The sequence below is a fragment of the Columba livia genome, chromosome 3, assembly GCF_036013475.1.
Source record: "Columba livia isolate bColLiv1 breed racing homer chromosome 3, bColLiv1.pat.W.v2, whole genome shotgun sequence".
Lineage (NCBI taxonomy): Eukaryota > Metazoa > Chordata > Aves > Columbiformes > Columbidae > Columba > Columba livia.
Window position 1 is genome coordinate 121,578,186 of NC_088604.1, and position 18,307 is coordinate 121,596,492.

Below are 18,307 nucleotides of genomic sequence, written 5' to 3' on the forward strand. Positions count from 1 at the left end.
GAAACACCGGCACTGGTGTGAGCAGAGACGTGTGTGCGCGTGCAAGCACCCGCAGAAGCAAGTGAGCAAGGATTAAAGAACAGCAGATGTTAATTGCTACACAGCAACATTTGTGATTGCATTCAAATGACTGAACAGCATGAAGGAACAAACCTATCTAGAGGTAAGGTGCAAAAAACATTGAAAACAGGACCAGAGGCAATAAAATAACCAGATGAGAAAAACCTGGCAACTGCAATTCAGGAATTTTGCCACAGGCTAATGAGAGGTGACATAAAATAATGATGCAAAAGATCCCAAACAACATGCACATCTAAAGGCTGTAAAAGACAAGTCCAAAATGAGTTTGTCATCACTAATTAAGAAGAGCTCAAGAGAAGCGATGAGGACCCGTCCAGCCCAAGCGGCACACGTGCTGCTCACAGACAGAGCTGCACCTCTGACTCATCCCTTTGACTGTGGGTGTTTAGAGCTTGATCTTACTCGTAACCCCGCGGTCAGCCTGTGCACTGCACGGGGATCCTGTCACGATCACAAGAGCAAGGGAGGCCAATGGGTTCCTATTTTCTCTGCTGAAGAAACGAGCTGCCCATTCAGAAAGTTAACGTCTCATCAACCGTGCGCGTAGCCGTCAGCAGCGAAGGCCGGAGCAGCGGCGCCGAGGCCCACGGGCGGGCTACGTGCACAACGCGCGGCAGCAGGAAGGAACAAGGGCTGCTTTTGTGAGGGCAGGGAGACGCTGCTGCAGGCACAAACCCCAAAGCCAGGGGTTTATTCTGCCAGATGTGGATACTGGTGTGAAACTTGCTGGCCATGCAACTGACACTGTAACCACATCTGGGCAAATGACAAAGGTGTGTCTGGCAACGTATGTGGTTCATAGAAAAGATCAGGTCACAGCTGTGTTTGCATATTGTGACACCATGAAAAGGACTGATGACACCTTGCCACAACCCGAATATTGAGTTTCCTCCAGTGCTCAAAGTGTATTAGCTGATCAGCATCAGCTGCGACAAGGAAAGCAAGTTACCTGCTGTCCCAGCTCATCTCTCTCACAACTGTGCCACCCTCCTTCAGTTCTGCTTATCGACACTTCACTGTCAATGTGAACTCGACGGATGCTGTGCCATTCCTCTCTTGTGAAACAACACCAACATTTTCTAGACGTCAAAATCAGTCCCCAGTTCGCAAAATAGGAGAAAATATTTAAAAAAAAAAAATAAAAAAAATCTATCTTTTGCTCTATGGAAAACCAGCCAGAAAACAAACCATAATAAAATAAAACTCAAATTCTGTCAGAATGGAGATTTTATGCACAATGCTGAGTTTCCCTTACCTGTAGAAATCTGTAATCTGCCCTTCACTCCAGCGATAATAAAGATCATTAAGAAGACGCTCGTGCTGTCCGTACAGGCAGGTGTAGTTGGAGACGGGCACGGGCTCCGCTGAGAAGCAGGTGATGCTGTCCACCACGCCGTACTTGTTGATGTGCATCCTGAAGTAATTCCCGCGTCGCGCCTCCCCGGTGACCATCTCTGTGCCCTGGAACAGACACCACGAGGACGGCGCTGGCCCCGCCGGCTGTCCTGCCCCGTTCCTGCCACCTCTGAACACCCACCCGCCTCCCTTTAGCAACGAACACCCGTTCCTGCTCACACAGTTTATACAACAAGGCAGCCGGTACGGTTTGGACGTAAAGCCCTGGTGTGTGGTTCACACCTGGATGAACTTCAGCGTTTAGATTCAGCTAGTTCACCCAGTCAAAAGACAAAAGCGTAAAAATTTGTTTCAAACCTCACATTGCAGTGGGATGATCCATCTTTTAAAGCTGTACTCATGCTCCAGTTTTGTATATTTCTAAAACCTGTTGCTAGGCTACAGTAACCTTTGTTACTTACATATCTCCCAGCTAATACATTTCGCTACCTTCTCTTACTTCTCTCTTAGGAAATTCTTTTAGGATTTACATGAAGTTTCTGGAGTGGCTTTGAAGATGTTCCCTTTTCAGACAGCAGGTAATCAAAGCTGCAGCAAAAGAATTCTCTAGCAATTCTAGCAATCTGGAGTGGCAGAACCAATTTCCCTCTCTGCAGTAGTCCTTGCTGCTGCCCAGTGCGTGCTGCTCTGGACGGCTCATCTGGACCTGCAGAGCTGGCAAACGAGTGAGCTGGGCTTTGACTCCTGGTCCCAGAGCTTGATCCCTTTTAAAAGCAGCTTATCTCCAAGGACCATTGCTGTCCAAGTTTCAAAATCAACACTGAAGCAGTCTTTTAAAAACCACTCTTTACATCAGCTGCAAGAATGGGCTTGATGCAGCACTTCCTGAGGAAGAAGGTCTAATCTGCATGGGACAGGAGCTTGCTCCTGCCTGGCCGTAAAACACACAGATCTAGTCCTTTCCATGTTTCACGAGTCAGGTTCTCCAGCAGGAGAAGCATCCACACGTCTGCATCGTGGGACGACCTCCTCCGCAGCCGCTCTGCCCTGTTCCGAGACGACTCTCCCAGCTGCAGCACGTGTGCTTTCTAGCACTGAACTACAGAGCATCCTTACCAGAAAATACTCTTCTCCTCCTGGTCTAGAAACCAGCTGGATATCACTGACAGGCTGCAAAGTTTTATCATTTATATGCATTTATCACCTTATTGCATGGAGGAAAGGGGTTAAGCGCTAAGGCGGAAAGTCATTTTCAGTGGAATCCAGCTAATACTATCCTACATGCTCTTTACAGAAATCAGGCATCTTTTGAAAAGTCACATACCACAGAGCATGGAAAGGACCATCGGAGAGATGCGGTTAGTTATGCGATTCATGCTTGTCCACCGGCTGTACCTGATTTCTACGCCGCAGCCTGGCTCAGCCGACTGGGTTTGTTCTTATGCAAATCTGACAGCAAATACCAGCACTGCCCTGGTGTTGTGTGTCACCAGCGTGTGCCAGGAACAGCAGCACGGCGCACGGGACTGAGAAAACGAGTCGTGCCTCTCCAGAACCAAGCCGAAAGCAGGCGGTTCTGAAAGAGAGCGCTGAGGAGAGCCAGCAGGACAAGCTCCCAGGCCGCGCTGGGACCGATGGCCGGGAACGGGTGCAGCGCCGAGCCAGCCGCTCCGGGAAACGAGGGTCAGGAGCTGCAGCGACCCGCTAGGAGCGACCTGAACCCAGAGTGCCTTGACAGTGACAGGAGCGCAGGGCGCCGGGGCTGGGCAAGTGGTTCTGCCTTCAAGGACCAAAACCCCTTCAGCTGCAGCTGATTTCATGGCAAAGGAACTGGGAACGGCAGTAAAGAAGTTAATAGGATAATCTTATCTGTATTTATTCCACATCTGCAATATGACAGTGAATTTACCTTAAAATAAACTAAAAAATTTCAAATAATCCCTGAGATTTGTTTTTTATGTGGTGTGTTCTATTCCAGAGCTCATTGGTAAGTCTCAGCTCCAGAAGGTCTCTAAATACATATTTACTCCCATGTTCACTCGAGATACATTTTTAAGATGCACGGTAGATATCCATGTACCTGTGCTGTCCTAAACAAGAACACCTTTCAAAACGGAGAACAAAACAAAGTTAAATAACGTAACTTACGTGATCATGCAGCGCAAGTTCCAAGTCCAAGCGGATGGGGATTTCTGGTTTGGAAATATGCACGAAATGATACCCGCCAGGAAGAACACCTCCTGCCGCCAAAGAGGTGAGATTTATTAATTATAAACAAAGAGAAAGGGTTTGCTTGCCCCCCTTCTCCCATTATATCTGTTTGTTTGTTTGTTTACTAAGTGGCTCTAAAAAGAAAACAGGGAACTTATTTGTTTTGGTGGACTTCCCATGATAAACGTTTTTTTGGTACTCTTATACACACTGCTGCAGTACCCGCACACTGAAAAGTTCTGATTACAGTTTCACTGATCTTGACCTTGGTGTAAAGACCCAGAGTTCCACGGGAAACACTCCACACTTACTGTGACGTAAATGAAAGCACGACTTGGTCCGTTATTAGCAAAAACCAACAGCGGAAGCGCTTCCCGCCGCTCACCTCTGTGCACTGAGTGTGCAGGGAGCTCTGGGGCCCTCCCGCCGTCACACCTACCGTGTCACACAGTCACAGCAAAAATCACACGGGCTCGGACAGTACAACCGACCGCCGCTCTGGCATACCTTTGATTTTACACCCGCTGTACATGGGGATGAGTCCCTCGGTCCCTTCTGGTGGCCTAGGAGAGGGCGCACGGGTCGGGTGGAAGAGCCCCAGCATGGACGCAGCCAGCTCGAAGCCGACCTCCCTGGAGCTGAAGTTGCTGTGCGTCCATCCGTCTGCGTAGTACCTCCGGGAATACTTGGTCAGGGGCCCGGCAGCCCTGATGCTGGCATCGCTGGTGCGGAACTGGGTATCGATCACGAGCCTCCCGTCAAACACAAGGCGAGCATCGCTGATCGCCTTGAAGGTTTCGAAATCCACTCTCCGGTAGGCAAAGTTAAAAAATGCCTAAAACAAAGATGTGAACATGCACTGGTTATTATACGTCAGTTACTGGCCAATTTCATAAATCACAACCTATACGCTTCATTCTGAATGTTATTTAAAAACAAGCACATGAAATAAATTATGATTTTATATACGCAGATACATCCTTCTGATCCAGTATATACAGCTACTAACATTAAAACAAAGACAGCAGATGGGAGAACTACTAAACTAGACTTATCTACTTCTGGTTATTAGACGTTTTATTTTTTAAACTCTAATATTAACTATATCAAATAGCCTGAGCGGATGTGCAGATTTTCTCTGTTAATATGAGCATATGAAACAGACTTGAACCCTTTATGGAGTTGATTTTCTTCTTTCAAACGCTCAGGCCAAACTGAAACCCCAAGTAACAGAAACGTACAAAGCACTTTGCATTTCAGCAGCATAACTGTGTATGACAAACATGTTTCCGACTGTTGTGGCTGTTTACCAACAAACTCTGTTACTATGGCTACCAGCAGAGGGACTGGCCCTGAAATGGAAAGATGGGAAATGCAAATTGTTCTGAGGATTAAGAGTAGTAAGGATGACAAGGTGCAAACAAGACCACGGTCTGCAAAGGGTACAGATGAAGACTGACCATCTCGTTGCTACAATACAGGTTGTGACGCTTCCAGAGCCTTTAGAAAGAGCTTTCCCCTTCATCAGCGCCCTCAGCCGTTAACGTGATCAGACAACAAGGTGGATGTTGCTGCCCACCACCAAGAAATATTACTGCACAGGCTGAGAAAGGTGAAAAGTTAGCAGCCTGAGACATAACTCTATCAGGGCAAACCAGCAGCAGCAATCTGTCCTTCCCTTAGTGTCAGCCTCAGGGAGCAGGCGGCTGTGACCCGTGTAAAGGTATTACCCAATTACACCATCAAAGAGCTTTCCTGCAGACCAAGGGTGAGTGTCAGCGGCTCCCGACCAGCTGGATGAGCCAGGCGCAATAACGGCTGGAGAGGGAAGCAAAGGGAGCCGGAAATTTCAGCTGCGCTGGTACGGCAGAGACGCGGCAGCAGAGGAGCCGGAGCCTCTGCGCTTGGTTGTACATAAAACAAGTAACGACCTCTGCACAGTCAAGGGAATTCTAACCATCTAGTAGATCCAACATCAGGGAAGCTCTGCCCGCAAGGGCAAGGGGACCACACAGCCCCGCGTCCTGCCGGCTGCCAGGCAGGACGGTGTCGCCCGAGGGAGGGACGGCTGCAACCTGCGGGCTGGGCGCCATCTGTCAGCGCGGGAGGGGAGGAGGGAGCCTGCCGCTCGGGGACGGGCGAGATTTTCTCCCTTTGTTTCTATCCCGCAGGACTCAACAAATTAAGCCCCCAAGAACTGCCAATCACCAGTTGATACTGGCTCAAATCCCAAAAGGCCCGGAGCTGCTGCAGGGCCGATTCCTGCACAGGCTGCTCGTGGCGCAGGCAGCTGCTCCGCACAGCCCGTCCTCCCGGGCACCCAGCGGCACGCCAGACGCTGGACCCGAGCTGGACAGCATCAGGCCGCTGCCATCACAAGCAACGGGCTGGGAAGGGCCTCGCGAGGGCAGAGCGGCGGCCGAGAGAAAGAGGACAGGGCAAACCAGAGAGCTGCACGAGGAGAGCGGGAGGCACAAAACCGCTGCCACGGGCACCGGAGACTGCAGCGGGTGCGAGCGCCGGGCATGGGTGTCACCGCGGCACGACGGGGAACTGCCCACACGCTGCCAGGACCGGGCTGGGAAAGCCCAGCGCCAGGGAGCACCGCTCGAGGCACAGGGCTCTCCCCCGAGCTGAATGCATCTGGCACCCAGCAGTGAACAGCTACTTGTGCTCAGGTGACTTAAATACATCTTAATCCAAATCAGTCAGGGCATTAACAATGGTTTTATCTGGATTTTAAAAAAAACAACAATCCTTTAGACCAACAAGTGAACGTGCAATCTTCTAGAGACAATGAGAAAACAGATACACCAGTGAGGGACTACTAGATTTGCTGGTCTTTGCCTGAAAAACCGGAGGGAAGGCAATGCAATGAAAGCGCACACTTACTGAACACTGCAACTGAAAGGGTTTAGTGTCAGTGGTGAAAGCCGCCCAGGTGATGCGGTCTGCGTGGCCGTCGCAGCCCCAGCGCGCCAGGACGCCGTCGCGGTGCACCGAGACGCCGGCGCGGGACAGGGCGTCCTGCACGGCGCCCTCCAGCGCCGCGTTGTTCAGGCAGGTGACGCTGGAGCCAGCGGGAGGATGCACCAGATGGATGCGGGAGCCGGCGATTCCGAGAGACAAGAGGGCTTCTACCGTGGTGTAAATGTCAATTGTGTTCCCATAGACAATGACGTTCCCTAAGGGAAAAAAAGGGGGAAAAATTTCTAAGATGTACAATGAAAACCTTATTAGTGTAACTCAGATGATAATAACACAAAATTGCTCTCTTTGACCCTCTTATTTGTCTGATGCTATGAAGCAAACAATGGTACCTAGCAACAGTAGCTAAGATAATTTAGTGAAGAATCTGTACGAAACATCCCGCAAAGTAGGCAAGTACTTAACATAGGAGTATGACATTCATTCCGACCACACAATTTGAAATTATTTTGATTGAAAATCCTCTAGAGGAAAAAACCCTCCATTTTTATTCTGTTCTCCCTTCCCTCCTCAATTTTTCTCATTCAAAGGATTTGTTGGGGGGGGAAGGGGGTGGCACAGGAGCAAATTAAATACATGATGCAGAAAAACCCAGAAGCTATGGCAAGACCAAGTTAGAGACAACAAGTCGCAGTGCAATGCGGGAGCCAGGGTGCAGCGGCGCCCCGCCCAGGGCCCCGCGCACCCCGCTGCCCCCTCCGCCCGGCCGTTTACGTCCCACTACAACCTCCATTTTATTACTTCATAGGCTAAACTAATTTCCCTGGGACCACAAGACACAGAGCGGTACTAAACAGAGCGTTCACAAAGCCCGGCTCCCACCAATATTAATGATAAAATTTGTTAACAGATGTTCTATTATCCCCCTTTGACTGCAAGGTTATTTTATTTGTCCATATCAGTTGGGCTACTTCTGGCTGCCAAATAAACATTATTCTTCATAACTGTCAGGGAAAATAATTGCCCCGTGACCATACACGCTCAGAAATGCTGAAAAGCCTATTTTTACTGTTCATGTCATTGACCGGAGGGACAGAACAATTTTACCTGCAAACACATTCATCTGAACCCATAAGAAGAGACCTCACCGCTTTCACAATGGACTGCGGAATGGCACGGGGTGGCAGCGGGAACGGTGTCCGCGGGCAGCGCAGAGCGAGGCGCAGGACTGAGCCGCGTCTCCCGGCCGCGGCAGCGCGTAGGCAAGAAGCAAACAAGCAGAGCCAGTGCTGAGCCACACACCTGGATGCGATCGTTTTCAGCCACCCGCGCTCGTGGCGCAGGGGAGAACACGGTGCACGGCTGCTGACATGCACACATTTCCAGTTAGCAAGGGGGGAAAACCGGGGGCAGCCGAAGAGGTTGCAGTGGCTGGGAGTGGGAACCGAGCAGCGCTTGCCCAAAGCACAGCCCAACAAAGCTGGATCCTCACTCTAAGGTGAGTCTAGGCAGCCTCACTACCCAGCAGAACCAGCCCCTTTGCAGGGAAGGTCACTTATTGCATTATATGTTGGCATTTCTGTTTATGCGGGGTCAGATTTGAGCCCCGCATTTCTCAAAGAAAATTAACATTCTGGTTTATATGGTAATATTAAATACAACTACATTAGCTCAAGGAAAGCAATGCTCCTTTACTGACCCGTTGTAAATCAACAATTTACGGTTTCTGCTTATTGCAATATTAGTGGCTTTTTAGATCACAGTGGTAGTAGTGTAGGAACTACCGATATTCATTATGGACTGAAATTATGTCCACTGGACAGATAGCAGTTCCTCAGGATGCTTTTATTATTTAACTACATGAAAATGTATCTATCTGTGAGTAAACACAATAATCTTCCATGGAAAGAAGCAGCCATAAATAAGAACCGCTGGGCTAGTTCTACCATTTATCACCAGCGTGCCAGCGCCGCGGCAGAGCCGGCTCGCTCGTCTGCCACAGCGGAGGCACAAGATTTCAGTGACCCCGGCGCGACCTGAATCTTCCTGGTTTGCAAAAGCTTAAGGAGAAAAGCAGTATTAGCTAAAGCACCAGTGGCTCTGGTTGCTGATTCATGCACTGGAATTTTAATGCGAGAATATTCCTACAAACATGCTTTTAATAAGGCAGTAAACCATGTTTAGGTAAAGAGAAAAAATAATTGCTCCATTTTGGGCCATTAAAGCAGTTTTGTTCCTTACTTTACTTCCATCCTACTTTTTATTTTCATGGAAAGTGCAGAGCTAATAGGAGACGAATTCCAATTAGTCACAATTACAGTTCTAATAGGTTATGTGCATTAGGTGCCTGGGTTTCGTCAGGCCCTGCTCCCGGAGCCGCGGGCACGGCCAGCACGGGGTCCCTGCTGCACCCCCCCGCTGCACCGCCCGCTGCAGCCCCACACTGCACCCCCATGCTGCAGCCCCTGCTGCACCCCCCGCTGCAGCCTAACACTGCACCCCCATGCTGCAGCCCCCCATGCTGCACTGCCCGCTGCAGCCCCACACTGCACACCCCGCTGCAGCCCCACACTGCACCCCCATGCTGCAGCCCCCCATGCTGTACCGCCCGCTGCAGCCCCACACTGCACCCCCATGCTGCAGCCCCACACTGCACCCCCATGCTGCAGCCCCACACTGCAGCCCCATGCTGCAGCCCCCCATGCTGCAGCCCCCGCTGCAGCCCCACACTGCAGCCCCTTGCTGCACCTCCATGCTGCACCGCCTGCTGCACCCACTGCTGGGCTGATCCCGCTCTACTTATGACCTGCGAAAAAGCATCCACCAATTTCATCCAGAATGCAGAGGTGCCCAGAGCTCACACGGGGAGAAAAGCAATTAAAAACCCTACCTGAACTCTTAATTAAAAGCTGCTCTCAGAATCAGTGCCACCAAATGAAGATTTCATCCAATTAAGCTAGTAAGACTGGCACTGTGAAGCTCAGCGATTAACGCTTTCCTTTAAACAGGAATTTGACAAACAACACTTTGCAGCTCTGACGAGAGGAACCGTAGGCGGTGGAATATTACCACTTACTGAAGGCAAGACCAGGACCTGGAGGATTTCAGAGATGAAAAGCAGAGGCCCACAGCCAACTGTGGCGCCTGCAGAGCGCTGACAGACCCCGAGCCACCGCCGCCCCGCGCGCATCGGGCTCACAGCAGAGGCAGGACAGCGCTCAAGATGGACATCCGTCTTTACAGTGTACCGGAAGTCAGCAGCAATCATGAATTGTGATCGATATAATATTAATTTAGCATCGATAATAACAAGGGTGAGTTCGCCCCAAAGCAGACGAGGTGCTGCAGGGCTGCTGTTCCCCCGGGCGTCGCGGCCGGCGCTGTGCGCAGGGGTGCTGGAGCACATTCCAGGGCTGGGCGCGCACGGATCTCCCTGACCGAGCAGCAGCAGCAAACGGGGAACACTAGAACCCGTCTGTTTATGCAAACGCAGCCATGCAGATCGGCTGCGGAACGCGCAGGCGGGACTGCTGGAGAGGCTCTGTGTGCATGCCTGAGGCTGGACATGTCTGAGGAAAACCACGTTTATCGTCTCCTGATCTGAGCACAGCAAGACTGGAGGATGACAGAGAAACTTCCAGCATATTGAGAATGTCCCTAGAGGTCGGCTGAGCAGGACGTGAACCCTGAGGACCACACCAAGTACGTATTCGTTTTCCTTAGACACTGCATCTCCACACAACTCCTGCTGTTGCGGTTTGCACAAAGACAGCTGTCCCGCTCTAATCCCTGTCCTAACTCAGACCCAGCACCACAACCGGTGGTACATGAATTCATTTACCGTTCGGGCTCCCATTCCGGATGATGGCAGATATTTTCAACAGCCCACGCGTTCAGTGAATGAACTAACACACACATGAACAATGCGCACACCAACAGGCTGAGAAAACCGGTCTGGTGGACAAAAATGCGTGATTGTAAGGGCTAAGAAGAAAATACTGGGAGCTTGCAGTTCTGTGTGAAAATCTGTAACTGATGTAAATGAATACAAAGGTGACAGATACTGAAAAAAACCACTTCCTAATTTACACCTGTCTTCTTTGTGTTACGCCTCAAATCTAGATATTTTCCTATACAACAGAAAAACACATCCACTAATTAAATTATTATTTAATTGACTAATTAATGACTCCAGCCAGATTTGCATTTGGGACTCATTTTGGTTTATACAATAATTAGAGATAATTAATCTATCTCAAGCCTTTCTTTCCTAGCTAAATACGCTGGGTATCAAAAATGACAACAAATTGTAAATTAATCTGGAAAACAAAGCAGAGCAGATGAAAGACTTTGTTAGAATTAATCAGGCACCAATTATACCGTGGAATTAAGGAAACAATAAGCTCAGAAAGCACTTGTGCAAACGTGGCGTGCCAAGGAACGCGCTCACCTTCGGAGCCGGCCAGGTGCTCCCGCAGCCAGCGCGCTGCCCTGGAGCAGTCCTGCTCGTCGTTGAGGGTGAAGTGGTTGCACGGGACCTGCCCCGCGTATCTTTGCGGCCACTTACTCATGACTTCTCTGTTAGTTGGGAGTTTGCTGATATCCGCTCCAGTGGGAGACGGGACCTGGAGGAAATGAAGAAATGAAGAAATATATGGCGTGTATCTTGGAGAACGTTAAGACAGATTTAAAAAACTACACAAGCCATTTGAATACCTAATGGTTTGTGCCCTTGCACATCCCCACCTGTCTCAACCCTCGGCAGCAGGTACAGCCGGAGCACACACCTGTATGTACTCAGGCTTTGACCAACAGCAGCGACCCAACAGTGAAGAACAACACAGACCAAGCGAGTGAATGAGACTTCACGCAAACAGCAGAAATGTGCAAATATACAGCTGGGAGGTCTCTTCAGTTGTTTGAATAACATACTTTCAAGTGACAAGACGGCCTCTGTATTTTGTCAACAAAAACCCAACTTGCTGAAATAAGAGATTTCGTCCCAGAGAAAGGGAACAAAACCTGCTTGATGGTTAAAATGCCAGGATGCAGCAAAGTGTTAATTGTACAACGCTACTTTACAGTAACAAGTTCAATCTGAATTGTACAGCGCAAAAAAGGGAATCTCATCTACAAGTTCCAAGAGATGGCCGTTTGATTTACGCAGCCTGAAGGCCGCGTGGCGGCACACGAGAAAGGAGGAGCCGTGCCGGGACGTCCGAGCCGCGGCCGGGCTGTAGGGCTGGCGATGAGCCCGATTCCACAGCCCACGTGGCCAAGGGTCCGCTCCAGCCTCGCTGGAAACCACTGTGCCGACAAACACCGGGCACCACGCACACCGAGGCCTGGGCACCACGGGAGACGGGTGGTTAATTCGATAAGGAAGTCTCCCCGTTACCAGAACTGGGTCAAATGGTGCTAGGCCAGCTGGAGTCCAGCCTCCCGCGGCTGGGGCCACGTGTCAGTCGTGCCCACTCCGCAGAGGTTTAATGGTCATGGTGGCAAAACACAGGCAGCTTTGCTTTGCCTAAGAGCTGATACTGAGCGGTGACTTCGCTGGCAGCAAGTTCTGTGAAGCTTCTCATCTCCTCCCAGTTCTACAGCCGCCCTGGAATGGCACAACCCGCTACACCAAAGCGCTGCAAACACTGGTTACACCCTTGCCAAGCACTACCCTACTGCTCTGCTGGTCACAGAAACACCACGTGCTGTAAAAAATGAAGATATTACAAAGGTACACAGCCTTACCTGGTATTTCTGTCCCGTACAGAGAACCAGGTAGTCATACGGTACTCTTCTCGCCTTGGAAACAACTACATATTTGGCAGCACGATTGATGCCAGTCATTTTACCAACCACAACATTAACCCAGGAACAAAGTGACATCTGTGCATAATCTTCATCATTAAAACAGTGGCTGTGAAGAAAGCATATCTGTAAGTGACATTTCGGCAGCTGACAGCAGGCATTAATTAGACATCTGGCGAGCCAGCGCGGTGCCCGGCGGCCCCGGCCGTGCTCTCGCTGTGCCTTTGCAGCACTCCAGAGCCAAACGTTAGTCATTATGAAATACTCGCTTACAAACTGACAAGCCCTCCCAGCACCGGGCCATACAACCACATAATTTACACAACCAGTCAGAAATACAGGCTTTACTCTGCGTTTTCCTTGCAGGCTGATGCGAGGAGGAGACTTTTGCACCTGAAAATACTTTAAGAGTCCAACTCTTTCTCCTATAACAAGACTCCCTCACTTCACCTGTAGTGGCCACAGTGAGACACAAAAGCAATGAAGGCACTACTGGCATTTTAAGATCCGTGTTCCAAAGTATTAGTCTGAAGAGTTCAAAAATAGACAGAAAGCTAGGAAAACGGTTGTCAGATCTAGAAGTAAAAGGAAAAGATCTCAGTTTTACTCCTGGCAACCCCTTTCCAACTGAACTTTTCCAAAATGCAAGAATGAAAGATTCTGAAAACATACTGATCTGACCCTCCACCCCCAGACTTTGAGAAGTCTCCGAGATGCAGCTGAATTCCTCCACAAGATGAACTGAATGCCAACAGGAGTAAAGGGGAGTTGTCACATAGGCCATCCAAAAGAAAACAAAGCAGGTAAATGAGAGAAAGAGAGACACACCAACAGTGCAGGTGTGAAAACGTCAGACTGCACCGATCTGTAACTGAACAACAATTTATTCTTAATGAAAGTGGGGAAACAACAGTTCCAGGTAACAAACGAGAAGGTTTGCCTGTTTTAAGAAGCAGAACCTTGTTCCGTACGGGAGTTATGGCTCCCAGGCCTTCACCTCCTACTTACACTGGGTGATGAAAAATATTCCCCCTCCTTCCACAGGCCTAAACGTGACGTGATCCAACAGGAGGGGACTCGGCTCGCACCTGAACCCTTGCTGCTGCAGCGCCACGGCGGTGACCGCAGCACCACGGCGGTGCCCGCAGCGTCACGGCGGAGCCCGCAGCACCACAGCAGTGCCTGCAGCGCCACGGCGGAGCCCGCAGCGCCACGGCGGAGCCCGCAGCAGAGAACACCACAGACACTCAGCACACACGGCTGTTGTTTTGGCATTAGTACCAGAATATATGTTCCAAACCAGAGCTGATCGCCACACATCAACTGTTGTCACTGAGTTCCCCAGATGGTCACGCAGGACACCACAGAAACACAGAGAGCTGCTCGCGTGACCTGGAGGACTGCGGGACCGACGGACCAGGCTTTCCGGGGCGCTCTGCGTCCCCTGCACTCACCAGTACCAGAGGCAAATAAATAAGGGAAGAAAAACACTAACAGCTCTGAACTGTAATCATGCAGAAATCTATAAACAACATGGCCATTGAGGTGCACAGCTCCCAGGAGACTGGCACTGCAGACTCACAGGGATGCTTTCAGAAATCATACCCTGCGGAGTTCAATTTTCACTCTTAATCTGCTTTGGACTTTAACAGCTGATTCTGGGAGGCAGCTCTGCACTGCCGCTTTCCCTGAGGAAGGACGCTTGGTTATTACCACTCTTTCTTACAGTATATTAGGAAAACGAGTACATGCATTTACGTGAGCATGTAAACCCCTCATTTACTAGAGCTGTACTTAAACACACCCCTTTCTACAATAAGAAGACTGATTCAGGTAACTACTTATAAAAAAATCCGTGACAGGGCAAAAATCCAAATGAGATAAAGTAGTTTTAAGCAGGTTCACATCACACCATTTCCATGTCTCTGTGGAGGTTTTGTTTTAGGGCTCCGACACCGCGTTGTTTTGCCATTTGAAGCGCCGGCCCTTCAGTGCACTGCAGCTTATTGATAGAGGATTTGGTGAACAAATGTCCGGGTTTCAGAGTCACATGCCACTGCTAAATAAATGATACTAAGTCCATTCCCCAGCTATTCAATAGCTGACTGATTTAATTCTGTGCTTCTCCACATCCAGAACAATCATATTCCTGCATACAGTGAGAATTCTTAGTCACTATTCCAAAAATAAAAACATAAACCCATCAATACCACCAATACTAATTGTTATATGTTCTTTTTTCAGCAATATTTGGAATGAAACTCATGGAAAATAAAAACTAAATAATATTTTTAAAGCAAGCATACATCTTTTGTCATTTTTCTTTAACCTGGAGATCTAAACAATCCAAAATGTCTTGGAAAGCAGAGGCCAGTGCCCTGGATTGCTGTCCTGCCGCTACTGCTTTTGCAATACTGCCCGAGTAAAAGACTCGACTCATTTCATAGGTGAGTAGGTGAGTGCACGTTATATAGACAGGTTGGATTACTTTGAGGCGATTTGCTTATATACCTATCTACAATTTAGGACAAGTTCACAAAGAATTACAAACTTATGTTTTCCTTTGAAGCTATGGAAGTGTTTAGATATAATAATCAAACCTGTTAATTAAAAATCTTCTATGTTTGGAGGCCAGCGGGTCTGTTCCTGGAAGGCCATGAGTGGAGATCAAGGTCAGATTGTTGAACTTCAGATGGGGACTGTGGAAAGAAAGACAGAAGGCCGCAGTTCAGCCGCTGTGAGTGAGCTGGGTGAGCGCATCTCAGCGCACGGCAGAGCTCCGCGCCGCAGGGCTGCACGCACCCAGCGCAGCCCGTCCAGAGACGTTTCACCCCGCCGCGTCACCACCCAGGCTGCTCCTGAGCCCTTCTGCAGGGCTCGCCTGCCAGGGCTACCCGGCTGCTGTAAGGGCCGGGTCTCTGCTCACAGTCTCTGCTGTCAGACACAGGACCCTGCAGCACAGGACCCAGCTCTGCTCACAGTCTCTGCTCTCAGAGCTCACCTGTGCACACTGCAGCACAGGACCTGGGTCTGCTGTCAGAGCTCACCTGTGCACACTGCAGCACAGGACCCGGCTCTGCTGTCAGAGCTCACCTGTGCACACTGCAGCACAGGACCCGGGTCTCTGCTGTCAGAGCTCACCTGTGCACACTGCAGCACAGGACCCGGGTCTGCTGTCAGAGCTCACCTGTGCACACTGCAGCACAGGACCCGGCTCTGCTGTCAGAGCTCACCTGTGCACACTGCAGCACAGGACCCGGGTCTGCTCTCAGAGCTCACCTGTGCACACTGCAGCACAGGACCCGGCTCTGCTGTCAGAGCTCACCTGTGCACACTGCAGCACAGGACCCGGGTCTGCTGTCAGAGCTCACCTGTGCACACTGCAGCACAGGACCCGGGTCTGCTGTCAGAGCTCACCTGTGCACACTGCAGCACAGGACCCGGCTCTGCTGTCAGAGCTCACCTGTGCACGCTGCAGCACAGGACCCGGGTCTCTGCTGTCAGAGCTCACCTGTGCACACTGCAGCACAGGACCCGGGTCTGCTGTCAGAGCTCACCTGTGCACACTGCAGCACAGGACCCGGGTCTCTGCTGTCAGAGCTCACCTGTGCACACTGCAGCACAGGACCCGGGTCTCTGCTCTCAGAGCTCACCTGTGCACACTGCAGCACAGGACCCGGGTCTGCTGTCAGAGCTCACCTGTGCACACTGCAGCACAGGACCCGGCTCTGCTGTCAGAGCTCACCTGTGCACACTGCAGCACAGGACCCGGCTCTGCTGTCAGAGCTCACCTGTGCACACTGCAGCACAGGACCCGGGTCTCTGCTGTCAGAGCTCACCTGTGCACACCGCAGCACAGGACCTGGGTCTCTGCTGTCAGAGCTCACCTGTGCACACTGCAGCACAGGAAAAGCGAGTCCTGACCGCTGGAACCTGCCCGGCACCCGCAACAGCACTGGTGGAAGTAGCACAGCATAGCCAAGGAACAGCAGAGACTTGACCCCTGTATTCGGGAGGATACAGACAGTAATTCCTTCACATGGGCCAGGCACAAGCGTTCTGGCATTCTCCTAAGATGCATGTGTCTTTGCACACAAAAAGAGGAATATTTTCCACGGTATTTTGTTAACCCCAGAGTGGGGGTGGAGAGGAGCAAAACTGACAGTACATTGAACTAAATGTGATCTGACATTTAAAAACAAATAAATATTATGAGTGATTAAGCCTTCTAATCTTCAAGGCTTTCTGTAAGTTAAGTATGGATTGATACAAATGGTACAAAGGAATCAGAATGTTTTTTATCTACCAGTGTTAATTTGTTATTCATACGTTTAAAAAATATATTCAAACAAAGTTAAAGGTCATACTTAAACCAAGGAATTTCAAGGTTATGGCTGCCTCTCTCAAAATGCATATTAATAGTTTAATTCTGGATTATGGATTATCTACAGTAAATCTCCATGCATACTCGGCTGAGTGCAATGTAATAAATAACCTTAATGTACCAGAGTGCATATATTTATACAGATTATGGGCCTGTTTCTCATTTAAATTAAGGTCACTCTGCAGAGGTGGGTGCAAATAGAACTTGCTCCTCATTTATGGCCACACGAGGCTGGCGGAGGGATACAAAGTGGTCTTCACGCACAGGAGAGCCCAAGACACGAGCTGAGTGTAAAGCGCACAGAACGCCACCTGCACGCACTGTGGGCGCACGGGTGAACAGCTACAGCAACCTCACACACAAACAGCGTGGCTCCTCGGCATCTGCCTGCATGTGGTTGTGAGCACAACCACTGCAACGGTACATGAACATCCCCGCTGTTCCCCGGTCCTGCCTGCCCTCGTAGCAGTGACATTTCTGTCCAGATTAGAGCTGAACCCATCTCTGTCCTGCGTGGCCTCCAGCCAGGTCTCCAAACCCAGGTGCTGCAGTAACACTAAATTACATCAACCATATTTTGGATTAAAGCGTTGCAAGCAGCATCAGCAAAATGGCAGGATGAAGGTTGTCGGTAACACTAACGTGGCTCTGTTGCATGACTGCACTATGACACCCTTTACTCATCTGCTCACAAACCTTTCTTCTGCAGATGCCCTACTCTATTTAGTCCATAGGCAGTCATCCAGCATTTCCAGTCATATGGTATTTGTTCAGTTCTTCCCCATTGAGCGTGAGGCTCCAATTCAGACCTTCCACGCAGTAGGATTTACTAACTAATGATTTACTTCTAGCTCAGCGCTCCCATGGCATCCCCGTATGCCCCAAACACCAATTCATGTTTCCCATCCACTCATCTCGCTGGCATCCTTGGAACGCTGTGAGGAACCGGGTCACATCTCCGATCCCGTTCAGCGCCGAGAGCTCTCCCGGGCACGGGGAGCGGGGCGGACGGCCCGGCAGGCGCTGCCCGGCCCCGCTCCACGGAATCGCGGGCACGGCTTCACAGACACGAGACGACTCTGGCTAAGAATCAAGGTTTGTTCTACACACAAGTACAGGCTGGCGTTCGTGAAAATCATCAGCATCTTTAAATAGAATAAAAAGCCTGTATTTCTGTATTACGAACCCTTGATTTCAGGAGCGTGTCTGGTACACCTGACCGCAGGATGGCAAACCCAGACAGAGGCACTCGGGCCCAGGGCACGAAGCTGCAGGCCGTGCTGCTGCGGAACCACGGCCACGCCTCTCGGCTCTCGACTCCTCACTGCTGCCTGAAAGCTCTTAATAACCGAAAACCAACAGCGGCTCTGGGAAACAGCAGTGAACGCCGGACAGAGAGCGCCTCGTGTGCTCCTGATACACGCCACAGCCCCCGCTACGAGGCAGGGCCACAGCGGAGGTTCAAGTCAAGAGCCTGACCAACGTAACATTAAACAAGCGCACCTGCATCCCAGAAACAAATAACTCCAGCAGGGATTC

At 50.3% G+C, this 18,307-nt stretch overlaps 1 protein-coding gene across 16 annotated transcripts in view; it reads right to left on the bottom strand.

Moving 5' to 3' along the window:
• CFAP61 (cilia and flagella associated protein 61) overlaps positions 1-18,307 on the bottom strand; it is a 106,039-nt gene that overhangs the window by 36,927 nt on the left and 50,805 nt on the right. For 15 of the 16 annotated variants that reach the window (XR_010471831.1, XR_010471830.1, XR_010471827.1 and 12 more), the window contains 7 exons: positions 14,985-15,083; positions 12,325-12,493; positions 11,027-11,201; positions 6,541-6,833; positions 4,156-4,483; positions 3,586-3,677; positions 1,337-1,542 (listed from right to left, as the gene is read on the bottom strand). Coding sequence is in view for 9 of the 16 variants with exons in the window: in XM_065059459.1 (XP_064915531.1) it covers positions 1,337-1,542; positions 3,586-3,677; positions 4,156-4,483; positions 6,541-6,833; positions 11,027-11,201; positions 12,325-12,493; positions 14,985-15,083 (1,362 nt within the window). In the remaining 7 variants the exon portion in view is untranslated. The remainder of the gene's footprint in view (positions 1-1,336; positions 1,543-3,585; positions 3,678-4,155; positions 4,484-6,540; positions 6,834-11,026; positions 11,202-12,324; positions 12,494-14,984; positions 15,084-18,307) is intronic. The other variant, XM_065059458.1, reaches the window with a different exon arrangement.